General features: G+C 44.5%; 1 protein-coding gene across 1 annotated transcript in view; it reads left to right on the top strand.

Annotated features, from left to right (window-relative positions):
• ZFAND3 (zinc finger AN1-type containing 3) overlaps positions 13,359 to 23,135 on the top strand; it is a 314,060-nt gene continuing 304,283 nt past the window's right edge. The window contains exon 1 of the mRNA XM_018038720.1: positions 13,359 to 13,592. Within this exon, the coding sequence (XP_017894209.1) occupies positions 13,522 to 13,592 (71 nt within the window). The 5' untranslated portion in view covers positions 13,359 to 13,521. The remainder of the gene's footprint in view (positions 13,593 to 23,135) is intronic.

The raw sequence follows: 23,135 nt of genomic DNA, 5'->3' as shown, positions 1-23,135 counted from the left end.
CTGTTTTATGTTTTGGTTTTTGGTCACAAGGCATGTGGAATCTTACCTCCCTGACCGGAGATCAAATCCACACCCGCTGCACTGGAAGGAGAAGCCTCGACCACTGGACTGCCAGGGAGGTCACTGATGGTATCTTTCAAAGTACAAGTTTTTCTGGACTTCTCTTACATGAAGGTGAAATAAACTGCTGTCGTGTTTAAAACTATTATTTGGGTTTTACATTATAAGCAGAAAAATAATGCAATCCTGTTTCCCTTCTCCAGGTAGCATGGCCCGCAGGCCCATAGGCAATGTGTGGAGTGTGCCTCAGGAGCATGACAGAGAAAGTGCAGGTTTCTAAGCGGGGCACAGGGGCAGGAAGCCTATTGGGGTAGCTGGCAGTCGAGTTAGGGGATGAGTCAGCAAGTTCTTCCGTAGGTACCTCATCTGTCAGCTGTGTCTTCAGAGGGCTCCTGCTCTCTCCGTGGGGCTAAACTTGGTTCCTTCAGCAGTTTATTGTTTTTGTTTACTTGGCGGCAGTGGGTCTCAGAATGTGGGATCTAGTTCCCTGACCAAGGACTGAACTTGGACCCCCTGCACTGAGAATGCTGGAATCGTAGCCACTGGACTACCAGGGAAGTCCTCCTTCACCAGTTTTTAGGACACATTTTACCAATCTCTGTATTTTGTGGAAAACATTTGAGGGGTAGACTCCAAACACTTTCCTAGAGGAAGAGCTTACAGCACACAGTTTCATAAGCCTCCATTATATCAGATAGTTCTCCCCACAACTTCCTCTCTGGCTAGGCTCCCAACCTAGAAACCTCTCCCTGCTGCCCTAAGCCAGGATCCTTTTCCTGGATCTCTTTCCTAAAATCTCTGCATCAGGCCTTTCGCTGCACACTGGATCAGTTTGTCCCAGCTGCCACTGCTGATCTGACTTCTTCCCTCCCATCACAGACCAGGTCCTAACTCATGGATGATCCATCACTCTGTTCTGGCTTCAGATACCCAGAGTGAATGTGAGACATCTTCCGCCTTCTGGACCTCCTGATATTTGAGGGCGCTCTCAGACAGAGGATGAGATGGCTGGATGGCATCACTGACTCGACGGACGTGAGTTTGAGTGAACTCTGGGAGTTGGTGATGGACAGGGAGGCCTGGTGTGCTTCGATTCATGGGGTCGCAAAGAGTCGGACACGACTGAGCGACTGAACTGAACTGAACTCAGACACCAGAACATCTTTTTGTCCACCTTTGAAACATACCTTTGCGGAATGCCTGCCAGGCACCACGCTCTGCGCCAGTGTTTTAACTATATCGCATCATTTAGTACCCATAGCAGGCTGTGGTCTCAGTGATCCATTGCACAGGGGAGATAACCAACTCCCAGAGGATGAACAGCTCTATCTAGTTCTCTGGGCAGTAGAGGATAGAGCCAGGATGTCCACCTAGGTCTGTTGAGCCACAGTCAATAGACCACAATCTTCTCTTGGCCACTACATAACAACCACCTTTGAAAGTTTATGTTGTGTCCTGGTCTATAGACTCAGAACTATCACTAATTCTCCTAGATCCTTATCTTGCCTTTCTTCCAGCCCCCTGGAGCACTCAGCTTGGAGTCCACTAACCTTAACCCCCCTCCCCATTCCATAGCCTAGGGGCTTCCTGAAGCCCCCATCCCAAGGGCAGGTTTTGGGGTGCTTTCTTTCTCTGAATCTCTCAAAACCCCTGGAAATTTTTTTTTTTCATTTTGAGCTCTTTTTTAGGTGAAACATTCAAACAGAAAAGTGCACAAATCATACATATGTAATTAACAAATCTGAACAAACCGAATGCATCCGTGTAACCAGTACCCAAGTCAAGATATACTATATTATCTATTCCTGGCCCCTAGAAGTCCCTTTAGTGACTCCTTCCAATAATCCCCTGCCCTCTGCAAGGGTAACCATTCTCCTAACCCTGTACAGTGTAGATCAGTTATGTCTGATTTTGAGCTTTACGTTCATGGAATTATGCATGTTGGAATCAAGTATTTTGTGTCTGACTCCTTTTGCTCAACATTAATTTAATATGAATGGTTCCTGTTGTCCTGTGTAGCAGTAATTTGTTCACTCTCATTCTGTGAAGATCTGGGAGGAGATGGAAATTAGTTATCAAGCACCGTGGAATCAGAGTCATGGTCTCAAATCCTGAAAGTGAAAGTCGATCAGTCCTGTCCTACTCTTTGCAACCCCCATGGGCTATACAGTCCATGAATTCTCTAGGCCAGGATACTGGAGTGGGTAGCCTTTCCCTTCTCCAGGGTGTCTTCCCAACCTAGAGATAGAACCCAGGTCTTCCGCATTGCAGGTGGATTCTTTACCAGCTGAGCCACAAGGGAAGCCCAAGAATACTGGAGTGGGTAGCCTATCCCTTCTTCAGTGCATCTTCCCGACCCAGGAATTGAACTGGGGTCTCCTGCATTGGAGGTGGATTCTTTACCAACTGAGCTATGAGGGAAGCCCTCAAATCTTTAATCTACCACTTAAAAATTAAGTCTTTGGACAGCTAATTTAGCCCCCAAAACTTCAGTCTCCTCATCTGCAGGATGAAGAAAATAAAATTTCTCTTGCATGGTAGCTGTAAGGTTTATATTTACCACAATAACCAAGGTACATAAAGCACCTTCCAGAGTTACTGGTAGGTGGAAATTATCCAAAAAAGGGGATCACATTACTATTCACCAATGACTTATTTGCTAAATGAACTCTGAGAAGGAAATAGAACCGCGATGGTTTTGAACTCCACACCTGGGTGCACATGTGCACACGCACACCACACACACCCAGGTTCACACCTGTCTGCACATCTGTGCCTGTATATATACACAACACACTCCTGCTCATACTCCAGCATGAGCAGTATGCGGATTTTTCCTTCCAGCAGCTCTCTAAAGAAAGATACAGCAGATGGGACTGGGTCTGCTGCACCACTGAGCAGCCCCCACATCAGAAAGTCATAATCATTGAATCCATCATGTGGTGTGGCCTTGGCTGGGCCACCATTCCTCATCCTGCCTGATGGGCTGTGGAGGAATGGTCCTCCTCCAGAGCAGGGAGCAGGCATGGGTGGGCAGTTGCCAGGCAGTGGAGCCAAGAGAACAGATGGCAGCTGCACAGCCTCCTCCTCGCCCCGTTCCCTGGCTGCAGGGGCGAAGCCCGGGCAGCGTGGGTCCAGCGGGCACCTCCCCCCTTCCCTAGGCTGGCCTGCACTCTGTCCTCTTAATGGGCTTTGGAGTAACACAGACCAGGCCACAATCCTGCCCCTGCTCATCACCTGCTAGCTAGGTAACTTTGGACGGATGTGATGAGTGCCCTTAACAAACCCTAATTCTCTAATTCTATTGTAACCTTATCTCTGCTCCCTAACTCCTAATCAGAAGGTAGCTAGCTTTACTGGATTAATCATAACCTTAGGAAGAAACCCCTGGATAATGTTACCAAATATCAGCCACCCCCCCCACAACTACACGTACACACACACACACACACACGCACACTGTTCCAGCTATGGCAGACACTGCAGGTGCCCCATCCATATCCCTCGGGACAGACCACTTCAGAATGACCCCATTACTGCAGGCCAGGCCAGTCTCTGCACCTCTTTGCCTGAAGGTTTTCTCTGAAAGCTTTTTCTTGTGCTCTGCCAGCACAAGGCTGACTGAAGTGCTATATGTAAATTCTCAGCCTCCCCTCCCTTGGATGGGATACCATTAAGGTATGATGGGATACCATTAAGATGTGATGGGATACCACCAAGGTGTGATTTTATCAAGTTTTTGCAGGACTAGTCATTAGTCACTGGGAGAGCTCTGGCCACTCCCAGTGATAGCTGCTTGATGACACGCCCTTTATTGGCCACTTCACCACCCCTAGAAGTGTTCTTTGTATTTCCCAATCCTTGTTTCAGGGCCAGTTTTTGTGAGGGGGAAAGGAATCCAGTCTAAGACACCAACCTTTGCCTTTCAACCCCATCCTGGACATCTAAACCTCTTCCCCAATCATAACTATTTACCTAAGCCACCAGTTCTGCTTGGTATTATTCTAAATTCCTTTTCCTGACTCCCCAGCCTAGTCCTTCCAATGCTGGCTTTCTCCCTAATGTCAACCTAACAATGAATTCGAAGCCTTTTCCCTAACCACTCCACCTTCCCCAAAGACCTTTGGTTCTTCCCATCGGGTCGTGGAGCCCAGACTGGCTGCATGTAGTGGTTGTCCCTCCTAGATGCTGTGTCTGTGAACTTGAGTGAGGGACTTGGTGGGGACCTTCAGGCCAATCTCCGGGGGCTGACAGAATTATGCTGCCACTACTTCTGGCTGTTTCTCCACCTCTAGACAGGAAATCAGAAAGGCTGAGGCAGATCCCGGGTAAGCCACCTCAGGGAGCTCAGGACTGGCACCTGAGTGCTGAGGAACTAGGCTGACCCAAGGAGGCAGAGCTGAGCCTGCCTGAGATGGGCTAGGGTTGGGGGCCTGGGGGGATGGGGTTTCCCTCAGTGCTTGCCCCCCATCTCCTCCAATTTCCTGTATTTTCCCCTTCCATTTTTTCCTTTAATTCCTTTTCTTTTTAAGCTATAAACTAGAGGCCTTAATAAAGAAGTGTCTGTGTTGGCAATTCAAACATTAGCCAAAGTTCATTTGCAGAGTTCCTCTGAATTTTAGAATCCTGAAAACCAAAAGTCTAGATACAGTTAAGAAATAAATAGCAGTGAGATAATTTGTTGTACATATGATGAAAGGTTAATATTCTCAATATCAACAGTAATGTCTTTTTTAAAAAATTTATGTTTGGATGCAGTGGGTCTCTGTTGCTTTGCTCTGGCTTTTCTCTAGTTGCAGTGAGCGGGGGCTACTCTTTTGCAGTGGCTTCTCTTGTGGCGGGACATGGGCTCTGTCTAGAATGTGGGGGCAAAGTAGTTGTGGCTCATGGGCCCTCGAGGACTGGCTCAGTATTTATGGCACGTGGACTAAGCTGCTCCGTGGCGTGTGGGATCTTCCCTGACCAGAGATTGAGCTCGTGTCTCCTGCAGTGGCGGGCAGATTCTTATCCACTAGGGGAGTCCCAACATAAATGTTTTAAATAAGAAAAAAATCCTTGTAGAAAAATTGACAAATGCTATAAACAGATGATGCACACAAAAATAAATCCAGATTCAAATTCAACTATTTTTATATCATATGATATGATATAAAAATATGATATATTAAAAAATCTGGTCCTCATTAATAACCCAAAAGTGCAAATTAAAACATCCATTGGGTTTTCATTTTTTACCTTTGACCTTGGCAATGATTAAAAAGAGTAATGATATCCCAGTGCTACTGAGGTGCTGGGAAATCTGCCTTCTTACTCACTGTTGGAGGGAATATAAATTGGTTCAGCCTTTCTGGAGGGAAATTGGTCTTCCCTGATGGCTCAGCAGTAAAGAATCTGCTTACCAGTGCAGGGGCCATGGGTTTGATCCCTGGTCAAGGAAGATCCCCTGGAAAAGAAAATGGCAACCCACTCTAGTGTTCTTGCCTGGGAAATCCCATGGACAGAGGAGCCTGGAGGGCTACAGTCCATGGCTTTGTAAAGAGTCAGACATGACCTAGCTACTGAAAACAAACAAATGTTAAATGGTATTGCAATTCTTTCTCTAAAAAATTTATCCAAGACATTAATAAGACTATAGGGGAAGATTCCTTGTAAAATTTTTTATAAGTAGAAAGCTGGACCTAGCTGTCTTTCAAGACATTTTTTTTTGTTTGTTTTGGTTTTTGGCAGCCTGGTTCCACGTGGAGGGTCCCTATCAAGCTCTGGGCTTACATTGGTCCAAGGACACTTGCTATCAGAAGGCAAAGACTGCAAGTCAGGCCAGGGATGGCCCTGGTTCTCCATGAGCTAATCTGAATTTCTATGGCCAGAGGTTAGGGCTTCCTAACAAAGCCTAGTTTGTGTGTGTGTCTCTGAGAAGGCCTAGGATCAGGAAAAGTAGGGCCATCAAAGAGAAACCAGGCATGTGAAAAGCACTCCAGTAATAAATGAGGAAACTGAGGCAGAGACAGGCTTAAGAACTCCCCTAGAGGCTCATCTTATAGTTGGTAGGAGGCTGATTCCAACTCAGGCAACTTGATTTTGGAGCCCGTCGTTTCAGTGTGATGTTTAATTTTATGTGTCAACCTGACCTGTCCATGGAGTGCTCAGATATCTAGTTAAACATTCTGGGTGTGTCTGTGAGGGTGTTTCTGGATGAGATTAACATTTGAATTAGCAGAGCGAGTAAGCCAGATTGCCCTCCCCAATGTGGGAGGCTTCATCCAACCTGTTAAAGGCCTGAATAGATCAAAATTTGAGCAGGAGAGAATTTACTCTCTGCCTGATGGTCTCTGAACTGAGACATGAGTTTTCTGTCTTCAGGTTCAGACTGGAACTTAAGCCATTGGCTCTCCAGGTTCTCAGGCCTTTTGACTACAGATCCTGGGATTTCTCAGCCTCTGTAATTGCATGAGCCAGCTGCCTTATAACAAATCTCTTGTTACATACATGGTAAATATAAATAAATGAATAAATAACAATATATATGATTATATTTTATAGATATAATAAATAAAATCTCACATATATGGCTATCATATATATTTTTATATATGATTTCATATTATATTAACCATTAGTAGATAGAAGATATGTGTGTGTATAAATCCCTGGGTCAGGAAGATCCTTCCGAGTAGAAATGACAACCTGCTCCAGTATTCTTGACTGGAAAATTCCATGCACAGAGGACCCCGGCAGGCTACACACTTCATGGGGCCGCAGAGAGTCGGACACGACTGAGTGACCAAGAACACATGCATATATGTATGTACATGTATGTACATATATATATCACATATATCTCTGGAGAACCCTAATACATTTAGTTATAAGACAACACTGCAAAGCTATATGCACAGATTATAGAAGACGTTCAAGACATATTTCTAACTTAAAAATAATCAGCTAGAATATGCTATGTGTTGAATGACCCCATTTATATATTCACATATAAATGAAAAGCCTGGAGAGCTATATACCAAACTGTTGACAATGCATATCTCTGAGGAGGGGGGTGGCATTAGGAAGAACTTTTACTTTCTCATCATTTGAATTTTTTTCTCCACAAAGGTCAAGTATTTCTGGGAAAAACAATATTCCCATTCTTGAAATTTCAAAGTCAGTAAAAATCAAATTTCACACTAAGACGGGTGTGAGCAGCAGGGAAATCAGCAGTCGCTTCATGAGCAAGAGAACAGAGGACGTGAAATGGCAGCATTTTCTCCATTCCTCCCCTCTCCTCCCCATCACACTCTTCAATTTATTTAATTTATTTTTAGTTTCCTGAGAAGAGCTGGAGACGGTATGCTTGGTTGCTCTTCTTTTCCCCTGGCTCTGAGAGTTTATCCATGCCAACTGGACCGTAAGTGACTAAAAGAATCAACTGCACATCAGAAAACTTGAGGGCCAGAAGGAAGCTCAGGGAGGGGCTGGCTTAAAAAAAAAAGTCACTAAGACTTAAAAAAAAAAGTTTTTTTTTTTTCCCCCTCTTTGGAAAACCAAACTCAAGTGAGGGAGGAGAGCAGAAACCAGAATTCTTGCTCTGAGAACATGGTTTGCCAGCCACTCTTCTAATCTAACCTGATCATTTTGCAGAAAGGTGTCAGGTCTCCCGCTCTTGGCCAGCTGTACCACAGGTTCCTCAGTCTATACTTGGATGGCGTTTTTTTTTTTTTTCCCCCTGGGCTTTCAGAGGCCAAGCAGCTCCTGAACTGGGCAACAGGCCATGTTGTGACTGTGGAGGATTTCTGTGTCCTGTGCAGGTGAGAGACTCTCCACTTTCTCTTTCCTGAAAGCCCAAGGATCTTTTTTCAGGATTAATGAAACTGGTTCCCAATCTCCCCAGTGGCTCAGGGTATTAAAGAGTTCTCTGTTTCTTGGAGTGGGTTAGGGCCAAGGGATACAAAAAGAAGAGCGAGGGAAAATACGACAGTGGGAAGGCAAGGAGCCTTGTTAAGCTCTGAGTATTAGGTTGAGATTAGGTTTACAATCTAGGATTACATTTTACAGATATTATTAGGATGAGGATAAAGACTGAGGCTAGAATTTGGATTGAACATTGGGACTAATGTCAGGTTAGAATGAATGATAATGATGAAAGCGTATGAACTGGGAGTTAAGAGTAATGGGGTAATGATTAGAATCAGAGTTGGAGGACCATCTGCTTTGTCTCAGGTCTCTACTTGTGCCTCCTTTTAGGTTGTGACTTTCAGGGCCAAGGTCTTTGGACTCAGTATTACCAAGAAAGCAGCTCCTCTGATAGTGAAGAACAGGGAAGCATGGTATGCTGCCGACCACGGGGTCAAAAATAGCGGGACGTGACTTAGTGACTGAACAACAAGCCCTTCTGAGCCTCTGCCCTTGAACCACGTCTTTCACATACAACCTTGGTTGGTACTTCAAGAGTGGCTGAAGCATTAATATTATCCTTTCCTAGACCCTACGGGCCATGTAGATGGCTCCTTTTGGGCCAATGGTGATTGCAAACTACTCCCAAGAGTCACATTATAGGTTCATTTGGAATGTAATCTATAGTAGAAAATAGTCGAGACAGTTATGATGAAAGCGCTTCTGCCAATTACCCCCACACACGTTGGTCCCCTAATTTGATGATGTCCTGAACTTTCAGGTTTTCTCTGAGCTTTCGGCCAATTGAGTGGGCACTTTATAGGAACTGGTTCAAGGGCTCTTCACAGAGAAACCCTGGGAACTAAAAATGAAGAGTTAGCAGCCAGCTAGGAAGATAATAAGAGGAAGCAGGTGAACACTGGGTCTTATTTCTTACAACTGCTGTGTAACAAGAGAGCTCACCATGCGTTTCAGTGCCTTCAGGTGATCTGAGTGGCGATGGAGACATTTCCCCAGGATAGCCTGATTAGGATGCCAATTCATATACGAGTCTCACATTGATGAACAAATTATTGTGCTTTTGTATTCATTCAACAAATATTTATTGAATGGCAACTAAATATGCCCAGGGCATTATGTATATAGCAGTAAACAGACATGATCTTTGGAGAGGAGACAAATAAATATTTAATTATAAACTGTGAACAGCGTTGCAAAGGAACAGAGTGCCACAGAAGATAAAAATGGAGTAACATAATTTTAACTGGTGCTGGGTATCAGTGAAGGCTTCTTTGAGGGAATGCCATTTAAATTTAGGCCGAAATAGTTTAAATAGCAGTTCCTTTGTTGGAAAATTCTTGAACTTGTCCATTGTTGTATATGCTTTTCAATTTCAGGCTGCCCATTTACTCCTGTTTTGGTCTGTGGTAGACACCTTTAGGAATCTTTGCCAAGAATATAACTGATCTTGAGAACTGTAGGCTACAAGGATAGGCCTCTAGCAGCCATGTTTGCATTACAAAGCAAAGAGCCCTGACTATATTATGCTCCACTGGCTAAAGGAGACTGTATGAGGAACAGACAATCTGTCACGATTTAGATCAATAAAGTTCTTTCTCCTGGGAAGTAGGGTTCATAGATACTAATTAATCTCTGCAAGTTCTAATTTCTTGGCTATTTCCAATTTCTTTTTAAAAAATATTTATTTGGCTGCATTGGGTCTTAGCTGTAGCACTTAGGATCTTTGATCTTCTTTGAGGCATACGGATTATTTAGTTGTAGCATGCAGGATCTAGTTTTCCAACCTAGGGATCGAACCCAGGGACCCTGAATTTGGAGCACAGAGTCTTAGCCTCTGGACTATCAGGGAAGTCCAAATCTCTGTTAGTTCTTGAAATGAAGATACGTAAGCTTGGACAGCCATGTTCTGGAAGAGAGGATATGTAAACTTGGACAGCCATGTCCTGGAAGAGAGGATATGTAAACTTGGACAGCCATGTTCTACTGTGTTCCCAGAGAAGCAGTGAAGGCAAGTCTACAAAGAAGAATGAAGCAGCTCTGTAGAGAGAACAACATTCGACCAGGGAGAAAAAGAGATAATGAAGGAATACCTACTGGGCTTCATGCTGGTAAGTTAAATCCTTGTTCCAGTCCTTTGTGAGATCTTATTGCTCTCTGTGCCTTTGGGTTCTGTAAGATTATTTTCTTAAAAGATTTTTTGGGGGGGGGCACAAAGAAGTTTCAGTAGGTTTCTGTATTGGCACAAACTGGCAGACAAAAGAGCCTTGACTAAGAGTGACTTTTATCAGATTAGCTCTTTCATTCAACAAACACGGATTGAGTTTGCTGCAGTCCCACTGAGACTGGTGGAGCCCACAAGTCCACAGAGCATGCAGAAACAGAAAGGTATATATAGAAATAAAACAACAGCATTTGGTAATAAAATTAATCTAGGTAATACCCCACTTGGTTGTGGGCACATTAACAGCAATTTCTAAGAGCTAGTCCTTTTGGAGCTAGGTTTTGTGAGAACACACATATAAATTTCCTAGGCCTATCATGGGGACTATCTGGGCAGAAGGAGGAGGGATGAATTCTGCCTGGGCAGAGTATGGGAGACATAGAGGTAATAAATGAATGAAGGGGCAGTAGAAGTGTGCTCGGTAAGTGAGGAAAAGGCAGAGGGGAATAGGAGGGACAGAGCCTTAGGAAATGCCTGGTACATACTGGGTACTTAATAAACGCTTGTTAAATTGAATAACTGGCGAACATACAGGTAGACAAGCAGTTTGTAAGCTGACAATCATGTTTTACATAAAAATTTCCTTTTGCTTTTACAGGTTTTTTTTTCCACATACAATAGAAAGTTGTCAAGATGCCAACAGCAAGAGTCCCACTTAATCTCAGTTTGTTAAACTCAAAGGCTGTAAATCTTTCATGAATGTGGCAATTTTATGTCAGTTTAAGTGAAGATTTAAGGAAACACAAGCCCAATGATAGCTAGGTGTGCTGTATGACTTCATCCACTTTATAGGCTTTTGACAGAAATATTTATTGAAGTCTTGTGAAAATCCACAAAGTCGAAACTAAATATTAAGCAAAATAAATCACCATTTCATTTGGGGGGTGCTTTGGCTTTAAGTGGTTTTATTTTTACAGTCACTGTCTTTATCAGTAAGAACCTGTTTAGGAGGAATGCTAAACTAAGTGGGATCTTTGCTATTTATGAGATAGGAGGTAGGTAGGCCCCTAAGATCTCTCTTCAGGCCTGCTCACTGATGTCTCTCCCAAATTATTAGAGGTCAGAAGAAGCAACAAGAACCTTAATAAGTCCACAAAGCATGTACAAACAAAATGGGCATTTCATACCAGTGCTATGAGCGAGGGAGCTCAGAGGTGTCAAACTTCTGCTTTCCCAAAGCAGCTGGAAACATAGGCATTAGGAGAACTCTATTGAACTTACACCGAGAAGGCAATGGCAACACTCCAGTACTCTTGCCTGGAAAATCCCATGGATGGAGGAGCCTGGTAGGCTGCAGTCCATGGGGTATCGAAGAGTTGGATACGACTGAGCGACTGAGCGACTTCACTTTCACTTTTCACTTTCCTGCATTGGAGAAGGAAATGGCAACCCACTCCAGTGTTCTTGCCTGGAGAATACCAGGGACAGCGGAACCTGGTGGGCTGCCATCTATGGGGTCGCATAGAGTCGGATACGACTGAAGCGACTTAGCAGCAGCAGCAGCATTGAACTTAAAATAATTGTGACTATTTAGAAAACTTTAATTGGTGAGGGTCAGGAGGGGACAGCAAGCAACGTCTGTTTACAATAGGCTTTGTTGTTATCAAATGGCAAGCCCTCCTCTGTGCCAGGAAAAGGGGTTCAAGGCCCCTGTGGATGGGCTTCAAGTCCGTCTGAGAACATGCTAAACTGTGAGAAAAGAAAAGAAAAGAAAAGGAGACAAGAAGCCTCCCAGGGACTGAGACGTTCGCCCATAAGCTTTGGGTCATTTCTCCAGATCTGCTCATTGTTGAAATTAGTCATCAATAATTACCTTCTGCTCACGACTGGCTGGAACTCAGAATGGGTTCAGCATTACAAGACAATGAGCGCTAAAGGACTCGTTTTTTAAGTGGCTCAAACTTTTTGGTCACTTCCCAAATTTCCATCACTGATTTGGCCATAGTTCCCCTCCGAAAACCAAAATGTCCACTCCAGTAAGAAGAGACGCTGTCCTCGCTTCGGCAAAGGGAGTGAACTCATGTCTGGGGACACCGATAGGCTTAGATGAGCACGGAATCTGACCCAGACACTGCTCTCTTGCCCCCTCTTCATTTTTGGTGCGGAGGAGAGGAGGGACATTCTCAAAAGTTTACCGCTGCCAAAGGGAGACCAGTTCTCCGGGTGGAACAGGAAGAGTGAGCTTGGGTGTGGGAGACCTAGGAAGAGAGATTTTCCAGGGGTTAGCAGTTCACTGAGAAATGACCCCCGACATCTCCCCGGGGCAGGAGCGCTGGGTCCGTGCACCTCTCAGCTAGCTGAAGACCCCGACGGCCCCCGGCAGACCGAGCCCCACTTCCGGGTTTGGAAGCGCTCCTCCGAGCCCCTCCCCGGGCCGGCTTACGGGGTCTCCGGGCGCATGCGCGATGCTCGGCCGCCGCTCCGGGACCGGCCCAACTTACCCTTAAACAACTAGTCTGCTCCTCCCCCCCTCTCGCTTGGGGCGTACCACTCCCGTTTCGGGGGAGGCAGCGTGCCCCAGAGTACTCAGCAGCGTGCTTTCCCCTTCTTCATACGGGGCGGGGGAAGGTTAAGTTTCCCTCAGACCGTAAAAGTCCCGAAGGATACGAAAGCCACCAAGGCCTGTCGCCGAGTGACAGCCCCGCGGTCTCGGCTCTGCCCACGGCCCCGTCCTCTTCCTTTGAGGAGCTGAACAAAGTGGCACGCCCGGCGCCCAGCTGATCAGCTGCTGGGCTCCGGCGGCGGCTCCCCCGACCCCCCCGGGCGAGACCATTGTGTGACTCCTCTGGAGGGGTGCGCGAGGCGGGGAGGGGGCGGAGCGGCCATTGTCCGGTCAGCGCAGCCTCCGGGGGAGGGGAGGGTGTTACGGAGCGAGCGGGGCCGCGGCTTTCACAGCGGCCGCTGCTACGCCGGAGCCGGCGGGGGGGCCTGAGGTCCTTCCCAGCGCCGCCGCACGGGACATCGCTGTGGCTGGGAGCGGCGGTGGGAGCTGCCGAGGGCGCCGGGTCTTCCCTCCTCCCCGCCCCGCGGTCCTCGGTTCACCCGCACGCCCCACCTCCTCAGCTCCCCTCCCTCTTACTCTCCGCGCCTCCTCCCCGGCCTCCCCCCACCCCCACCCCCCGTCTCCGCAGGCCGAGTGGTGCGGCCCGCCTCCAGCTGACCGGCCTGGAATCCCGGCTCGGAGCCCCGGACTCGCGCCCGCCCGCTCCCTTCCCCTCCCCCCGCCCCGAGCCCCCCGACGCCGCCGCCGCCGCCTCCTTCGAGCGGGGCCCAGGCCCAGCCGCTGCCACCGCTGCCGCCGCCGAGCTCCGCCGCCGCCGCCGCCGCCGAGCACCATGGGAGACGCCGGGAGCGAGCGCAGCAAAGCGCCCAGTCTGCCGCCTCGCTGTCCCTGCGGCTTCTGGGGGTGAGTGTCCTGCGGGGTGGGGGCGGGGGCCGGGGCGCGGGCCCCGGGGCTGCCAGGGCAGGCCTCGGGGCTCGGGGAGGCCGGAACCCTCGGGCTGGGCCCGGGCCGGGCCTGCGGGGAGGGGCTCCAGGTTGGGGGGGAGCGGGGGGTGGCGGTGGGCCGAGAAGGCCCTGCCTGGGGTGCGCTGCCACCCTCGGGGACTCGCCTGCTCGAGGCTCGCTCGGGCCGAAAGGGGCCGCCCGGGCCACGGGTGAGGGGGGCAGGGCCGCGGGAAGGGTGAGGGGGCGGCGTTGGCACCTCCGGCTGGATCTGGGGGTGCCCCCTTCCCTCGGCTTTTGGAGGCCGGTCTTTTCCTCCCCTCCTTGGTCTTCAGTTGGTGCCCCCAGGAACCGGGAGGGTATTTCCTCTGACTTTTTCACCTCCCCTCCTCCCTGTCCCCCAGAGACTTGCATCATCACTTCCTAAATTATATCCTAGTCCCATTTGCTTTTAGGAAGCTGTTCACACGTCACCCATTTTTAAAAGTTGAGCCCAGAACCCAGGCTTGGGTAAAGTTATAAGACTCTTGAGGTCTCTCACCTTTATTTAAAACACGTTTCAGAAGGTCTGTAAGATTTCCTTGTCAAAAAAAAAAAAAAACCATCTCAAGTCAGCTTGACTTAGGAACGTGAGAGCCTGTATGCTTAATTGGCTCAAATTCTCTTCTTCTCCCATTTCTTTTTTTAATGATAAAAATATTCACCTTGGCCAGCCTATATTATTACTTGGCCATCCTGTGTTAGAGTGAAAATGTATCAGGTGGGAAGTCAACTTTACCGCCTGTAATTACAGTTTAAGTTCTCCTTGTTACACTTAGAGTTTTTAAGGATTGCCACCCCTTTTACCCGACAGGTGCTTCCATTATAACTCATGACTCTAGTCTATTGGAAAGAAACTGGAGACGTTGAAAGCCAACTTTTGTCATTTAGCTTTTTAATTTTATTTTCCAAAGATTCAGTATATTCTGAGGTGCATAGAGGCAGTAAGGAAATGATTATTTCTTGTGAGAGCATTTTGGAAAGATGTATTGAAGATGTATCTTTACTGTCTTTCAGATCCTAGGGATGATTGAGGTAGAAATTAAGGCTATGATTTTTGGGAGTGCAGAGATATATTAGAAAGTGGATCTTAATGTAGATTACTGTGGAGTTTGTAATATTCAAAGGTTATGACCAAAAAAAAAAAAATCGATTCTCATTTCCTCATGTTTCTGCCTTTTCTTCAGAGAAATTTCCTGCTGAAAGGATATTAGTGAAAAAAAAGTTATGGTGTTACCAGAAGTTCTGAAGATGTGAAAATATCTTAGGTTTTGTAGTCTCCCCGTCTTTTTGATTTGAAAATAATAATGGTGGTGTCTGCTAAGTACTTTCATAGGCTATCTGATTCCCACAAAAATCTTAAGTGGCAACCATTCTCTGTAGCTGGGGAAACCGAGGCTTTATTTCCAGATGGAAAGCTTCCCTTTGCATTCAGGGATTTCAGGGTGGAGCTGGTGAGCTCTCTAGAGTGCTTAGTACCATCACGTTTATGACATCAGTCTGCTGCCCTGGAAAAAGCTGGTGTCACAAGCCTCAGATTGTAACTCATAAGAAGACATGTGGCTCAAAGAGAATAGCTGCCAGTGGCAGCTAATGCCCAGGATGTATCAGAGGTCTATTTCCTGGCAACACGTTTGTGTCATTGGGACCATTATTATAAGTGGAACCCTTAATAAAATATCTGTGTCAGGACTTAGAAACCAAGCAAAATTCTGAGTAATGCAAGGCGAGTTTGGTGGTAGAAAGGAATAGTTAGTTACGCTCATAGCAGACTTGACCAAGAAGCAACCAGAGCTGCTTTTTTGGTACCTTCATTATGATACTTTTTATGAACTACAGTTTGCCTGATAGGAATTTGTTGTTTGTTGTTTAGTCATTAAGTAGTGTCCAACTCTTTTGCAACCCCATAGACTGTATGTAGTCTGCCAGGCTCCTCTGTCCATGGGATTTCCCAGGCAAGAATGCTGGAGTAGGTTGCCATTTCCTTTTCCAGGGTATCTTCCTGACCCAGGAATCAAACCCTAGTTTTCTGCTTTGGCAGACAGATTCTTTGTTACTGAACCACCAAGGAAGACCTAACAGGAGTTGGAAAAAAACTAATATTTTTATGATGAAAGGTGTTCTTTTTAATGTATAATGTTTTAACCTTCCTAAACGCATCTGTAGTTTGTACTTTATACGAAAGTATAAGGAAATTGCTGCCTAGATTCCATTATATCATGACTGACTTTGGACATGTTTCCCTTATTTATGGGCTACATTCATATTAAGTTATATTCATTAAGTAAACTTAGAATGTATTTAGCAAATATTTGCGTGACTCTGGTACAGTAGACAAGAGGGGCGCTGGCACTGTTCTCTGGGAGCAGGGGGCATAGAATAGTGAAACATTAGTTACAGTGAGTGTATTCGGCTTGGTGTAGGGTGTATTAGACTCATTGGAAAAGACCCTGATGGTGGGAAAGATGAAGGCAGGAGGAGACGGATGACAGAGGATGAGATGGTTGGATGGCATCACTGACTCAATGGACATGGGTTTGAGCAAGCTTTGGGAGTTGGTGATGGACAGGGTAGCCTGGCATGCTGCAGTCCATGGGGTTGCAGAGTCAGACACGACTGAGTAACCGAACTGAGGGTGTATTGGACGGGGCCCCTACTACAGTTGGAGAAGAGATAGAGGAAGCTAGCCTGGAGGGTGTTGCCCAGCCTAGACCTGTAGGAAGATTAGAGAGAATGGAAATAGAAGAGTGATTTCTCTTAGGTAGAGGGGATAGCATGGGTGAAGGACTGAATGTTAGGGCACTACACATTTGAGCAGCTGAAAGTTCATTGCAGAGGGTTGGTAGATTGTGAAGATGGCTCAGCTGGACGTGCGGCTGACGTGATGAGAGCAGTTAGTGACACAGGGCCCCATAGGTGATGCTTTAGGCTTTGGATTTTTGTCCTGAGTGCACTGGGGAGCTGTCGAAGAACTTTGAGTGGGTTGTGAGGTGGCTTTCTTTAATGTGAAGATTATTGGATGATCTTGAGAGTTGCCTGGGTATGTGGGTATGATTGTGTTTGTGTGGGAGAGAATGCGGTGTTTGTATGTTTGTGGCATGTTGCCAAGTCCAGAGGTACAGAAGTCTTGGGAGGTGTGTCTGTGAGCCAGGGAGAATGGAGAGATGCCATTGAGGAGGTATCTTGGCTTTTCCCTTCATGAACATGAGTGTGTTCTGTAAAAACTTTAGTCAGCATTGCACTCCTTGGAAGCTACAGGTCTGTAAAGTCAGCTAGCCAGGGCCCACACCCAGCCCTTTGCAGAGGAGCCTGTTAGAATGTTCTAGCACTAGCTGACTAAAGGCAGTTCCTTTAGGATTGCTTTTCTGTCCAGTGACTTAGGCTGTAGGATTTGCTGCCCAGCATTATCCACTCAGGACACTAGTCAGTTGGGGTTGGTTGAAATAGCCGAGCTTTCAGGTGGGTCTTGTGGTAATGCAGTTAGAAAGGAGAATGCCAGGAGGAGCAGCAGTGCAAATATGTTAGTGCTTAGAATACATACTGTTTCTAGTTTTGTATTGTGAAATTGTGTGGAGGTAATTAAGTTACTGTGTTACAGAGAGACCAGTGGGAAGCTTTGCTACCTTGCAAATTGTTGAAGATTTACCTCTTTATAAAATTTGGAAGATGTTTGTGTCGCTCATAAATGTTTTCAGAGTTAATGACCATAAACAGTTTTTTCCCTTAAAATTTTTAGTGAAATACAAGCATGAGCATTTTCTTGGCTTATTTTAGGCATTCAGTAATCATGCAGAAATCAGGCTAGTTTGTGATTGTCAAATCTGAAATGAAATAGTCAATTGGTGCATTTTCTTTAGTTGAAATACAGATATATGTAAAAGCACTTTTAAATTGTATAGGTATAAGTAGTATTTGTTGAAACTGTGCTGAGGAATATAGAGTCTTCACAAATATTTTCAAAAGTTGTTCAAAGAGTAGACCTAGAATATTATATAAAAAAAAGATAGGAAGAAAAGAAGAATATACTGAGTATATTATAGGTTAATAGAAAGGATAATTAATTAGGATGGGGAAAGGTGGACTTTTTTTTTTCTAATTCTACTTATTAAGTCTAAATACCTAATTAAAACTATTGATATTCTGCCTTTACAATTGGAGACAGTCTCAATCACAGTGTTATTTAGTGGCAACTTTGAGAAGTATGATTTTTTTGGTAAAGAAATTTAAAGTATGGTAGATATAAATGTTCAGTCAGATATTTAGGGAATAATGGAGTGTTTTAGATACGGGATTTATTAGGTAAAATTCTCATTGTTTTGATAAAAAGACATTCATGATTTATTTTCTAATGAATCAGGTCATAAAAGAAATATTACATGGGTACATTTTCTTTAGGGAAATAGATTTTATTACTGTTTCATGTTTGTGATCTATTCTGTTGAGAAGCATTTTGCTTACCAACTAGATCTGCTAAATAATGATGAATTTTAAATGAAGATGGGATTAGAGTAGTCTTACAAAATAAATTCTGTTCCTGAATTGGTTACTAGTAGAAAGTTGATTCAGCCAAGACACTGACTAGTTAGATTAAACAGAGGTTGTTTATTTTTATTGTTTCTTTTATTGTCTCTGAGACCAGGCTTTGGGAATTGGTATAGAACTCTGTTTCTGTCACTCTGTGAGTTATGTGGCAAGCATGCTTGGCTCCTGGCAGTGTGTGGCCCTCTTGCTCACATTCATTTTTGATTTTTCAGTTTGTCTTCAACATGTTGCCACGCTTCACCCAGCTTAACCTGGGCTTTTAAATTCCATGTGAACACAGCATGATTCAGTAGTTAATCAGTAGAATGTTCATTCCAGTGATGTCACTAATTATCCATTTGATTAGAAAACCCCTCCTTAAACATTCTCTTAAACACAAAGCTGCTCATTTGTGCAGTTTTATTTTAAATTTTTTTAGGGCTTCTCTGGTGGCTCAGTGGTAGAGAAGCTGCCTGCCATTGCAGGAGATGCAGGTTGGATCTGTGGGTCAGGAAGATCCCCTGGAGAAGGAAATGGCAACCCACTCCAGTATTCTTGCCTGGGAAGTCTCATAGACCTGGTGGGCTACAGTTCGTGGGGTTACAAAAGAGTTAGACATGACTTAACGACTAAGAAACAACAGACTTTTTAAAACAAGATTTTATGTTTTTAGGGCAGTTCTAGGTTCAGAGCAAAACTGAGAGTAAGGTACAGAGATTTCCCATTGTTCCATCTAAGCACAGCCTCCCTTGTTATCAGCATCTCCACCACAGTGGTGTGTTTATAACAGTGATGAATCTACTTCAAGTCTTTATCACCAAAGTCCATGGTGTATACTACAGTTCACTCTTGGTGGTGTACGGTTTATGGGTTTGGATGACTCTATAGTGACATGTGTCTATTATAGTGTATAGAGTAGTTTTCTCTACTGTAAAGATCCTCTGTGCTCTACCTGTTCATTGCTCCCCCCCCCCATCCCCTGTCGACCATTCATCTTTTTACTCTCTCTGTAATTTTGCCTTTTACAGAATGTCGTATAGTTGGAATCATGCAGTAGGTAGCCTTTTCAGGTTGGCTTCTTTCACTTAAAAAATATGCATTCAGGTTCTTCATGTCTTTTTGTGGCTTGATAGCTCTTTTTTTTTTTTTAAAGCACTTAAAAGGTTCGATCGTCTGGAGGTATCAGTTTATCCATTCACCTACTGAAGGACATCTTGGTTGCTTTTAAGTGTTGACAATTACAGAAATAGCTGCTATCAGTGTCCATGTGCAGGTTTTTGTGGACATCAGTTTTCAGCTCCTTTGGGTAAATGTCAAGGAGGCACGCAGTTTTACTTTGCATCTTGTGAATTTTGTGTGCATCTGAAGATGCAAAATGATTTAAATGAAGTATTTGTGTGTGTGTGTGCGCTCACATGTGGTCACTTAGGTCTGACTGTTTGTGATGCGTCGACTGTAGTCCACCAGGCGGCTCTCTTCATAGGATTTTCCTGGATAATCCTGAATACTGGACTAGGTTGCCATTTCCTCCTCTAGGAGATCTTCCCAACCCAGGGATTGAAACTTTGTCTCTTGTGTTTCCAACATTGGCAAGCAGATTCTTTACCACTGCACCACTTCGGAAGCCCATTCACTGTCAGTATGTTTATCTACCTGTTTGCCCCATTTTCCTGATTACATGTAGGGTATCCAGAAAATACAAAATTTGCCCTTTGATGTGATGGAACACAGGGAGATAATTTTTTTTTTTTTAATGAAAATATGGTCTTTGTTTACATTGTTTTGAGTCAGTGGCTTTTTAGGGTTAGATCCACTTAACAATATAGGATATAATGCTTTTTTGGTATAATCCTTTTCTCCTCCCCATTCTCTCTTCTCTTTCCTATTCACTACTCTCATTGTGGCCCCCCTCCCCCCCCGCAAAAAAAGGCAAACCCAGTTTTTTGTCTGGTGAAAAGTTTTGACAAAATCTCTTTCATAGTCCTTAATTGGGTATTAAAGTTAACATTGCTTTCATAAATTTACCAGAAACTAGAAAAATCAGAGGGCTAAGAATTCTTTGAATATATACAGTTCTTAAAAAACCCAGTGTATTAAATATTTATTGAGGGCAGAGTATGAAGAGGGTGAGAGCTAATATTTTTTGAATTTACTAGGTCATGAGGTTGTGTCTGTGCAAACTGATGCGAAGTTTTGAACTACCACAATAATTATAGATCAAGATTGAAGTTAAACATTCTTTTTCTTTTTGAAGAAAGGTTAAGTTCAGTATCTCAACAAACCCACATGTAGGAAGTTGGCCAGTCACAACTCAAAACTTTTATTAACATAATTTTAATGAGACACTTAAATTGTTCAGATTCGGCCTTGTTGTGGGACTTTGTGCCAGAGTGGTTTGCAAAAGAAAGCCTTCATTCCACCTGGGTGGATGACTGATATTCTGTTCTGCCAGGGGGTTTGAGAAACAGGCTGATCCTGCTTTGGGCTGGGTCCCTAGGTAACAAAATGATGTTGTTGAATGAGATAATGAGGAAGAAATTTTCTGTGTGTGTTAAATGCAGAAGAGAAGTTAAAGAGCTTCATTTGAAGTTTTTAATAATCAGAATCTAAGACTGTATTCTAGAATTGTGTGTCCAGTATGGTAGCCACTAGCTACATATAGCTATTAAAATTCATAGTAATTAAAATTAAATGAAAATTCAATTTTCAGTTACGCTAGCTGTATTTTAAGTAATATTTTTCAGTAGCTGGTGGGTGCCCCATTGGGGACCACATATAGAACACTTCATCCTCCTGAAAAGTTCTGTTGGATAATGTTCTTCTAGAATGTTGGCGTGAGAGGCAGCCAGGATTTTCAAGCCTGTTTTCTTTTTTTCTAGTTATAAAACTAGAACTTTATTAAGATAAAGCTGACTTTCAAGTGTATTGACTTGTGAGTTCTTTAGATCCGTGCTTTCTCTCATATTCTAAAAATGTGAGGCTTGTTTAATTTAGCTCTTTTTCTTTTTCCAGCTCTAACATGTTTCTAAAGGGAGAAGCACTGCTACTGTTAATTCAGATTAACAAAGGAAGTGCTCCTTTGGTCATTTTGGGGAATTAAAATTTCAGTATAAGTTAGTCTATAATTTGAACTTTTTTTTTCATGTTAGCTTTTGGGTCAGTCATCTTTGCCCCTTTCTTACCTTTATTAAACTGGCAACCTCAGAGGCCTATGCAGGGAGATGTTGGACTAATAGAGAATCTTTTTTTTTTCTCTTTAATGAGAATTTTTGAAGGTATGCACTTTGGACTGTGACTTTTGTAGATTCACAAATGTGAATCTCATATGATAGCTTTTGATATGTGATCAGAGATAAATGCGTTCGATTTTCTGATAAATTCAAGTCTCTATATTCAGAGGAAGGTGGAGTGTGTCTCGGATTATCCAGCAGCGTTGGGCAAACCCACACTGATCTGTGACGCAGGGGACTGAGGAAATGGCACAAGATGAATGAAAATGTCATGTCATTCCTTGAGGCCCAGGGCAGAGCTGCAGAGAGTGCTGGACATCTGAGATTATGGCTGCAGCTGTTCACTAGAGGAAAGAAGAATGCAGTAGGAAGAAGATGTAGTACTAGCTAACTGCATCTGTTCATTCTAGTGTACCAAGTGTCCTGTATCAGAGGACAGGTGCAGTTTTGTAATAGGGCAGAAGAATGTTCTGGGAAAGATCACGGACCGCAGCTGTGACCAGTCTGGTGTGGGGAGAAGGGAAGCAGGGGCAGACCACGCCGCAGAACCTCGGCAGTGGGCAGGCTCTGCTTAGCCTCACTGCTGCCTCGTTGAAGTCCTGGTAAAGAGTGAGGTTGGTGGTGTTGCCAAGAGACAGAGAAGACATGAATAACTTACTCCACATCAGTCCACGTAAGCAGCAAGAAATTAGAAAAGGTATTCCCCCAAAAGTCCCAAGGGCAACCGGTAAGTTGAAGTGCGTTTATATAAATAATCACACTCTTTAGCCACACTTCTGGAAAAAGTATTTTAACCATTCAAAAGTATTGTAGATACTCTTCCTGCAGTCAAGTTCTTGGGTCAGACGTGTGGTTTTCTTACATGTTTGTGCTGGTGACATTCCTGAACACTGTGAGAAGGTTCCTCTAGATTAATGGATACCTAATGAGAAGAATGGGGCAGGAATTTGGAGACTATGGATTGGGTGGGGGCTTTGCATATCATTTAAATGGCAACCCACTCTAGTACTCTCGCTTGGAAAATCCCATGGACAGAGGAGCCTGGTAGGCTACGGTCCATGGGGTTGCAAAGAATTGGACACGACTGAGCGACTTCACTTTCACTTTCCATACTTTCACAGTGTGCCTATTTCAGGTCATTGTTTTTCAATTTCAACCCTTTCTAGAATATCTTAAATAGCTAGATGTGCTGGCAACGTTCTCCTGAATTTTTTTCAGCATAATGAATGAGGCAAAATAGATTGAATAATATCAGATCAGATCAGTCGCTCAGTTGTGTCCGACTCTGCGACCCCATGAATCGCAGCACGCCAGGCCTCCCTGTCCATCACCAACTCCCGGAGTTCACTCAAACTCAGCGTCCATCGAGTTGGTGATGCCATCCAGCCATCTCATCCTCTGTCGTCCCCTTCTCCTCCTGCCCCCAGTCCCTCCCAGCATAGAGTCTTTTCCAATGAGTCAACTCTTCGCATGAGGTAGCCAAAGTACTGGAGTTTCAGCTTTAGTATCATTCCTTCCAAAGAACACCCAGGGCTGATCTCCTTTAAAATGGACTGGTTGGATAATATAATCATTCTTAACTGTGCAGGTGTGTATTAACCTGCAAGAAATAATAAACTGGAGGTGGGAGAAAGTGTGGTGTATTTCAGTGTATGTTTTTAGATTTATGATTTTTTTGGTGTCTGTCCTAGCAATGGATGGACTGTATTCCTTTT

The sequence above is a fragment of the Capra hircus genome, chromosome 23 (assembly GCF_001704415.2).
Source record: "Capra hircus breed San Clemente chromosome 23, ASM170441v1, whole genome shotgun sequence".
In the NCBI taxonomy this organism is placed as follows: Eukaryota; Metazoa; Chordata; class Mammalia; order Artiodactyla; family Bovidae; genus Capra; species Capra hircus.
The sequence above is the reverse complement of the archived record's forward strand: the minus strand, read 5'-3'. Positions and strand labels throughout refer to the sequence as shown.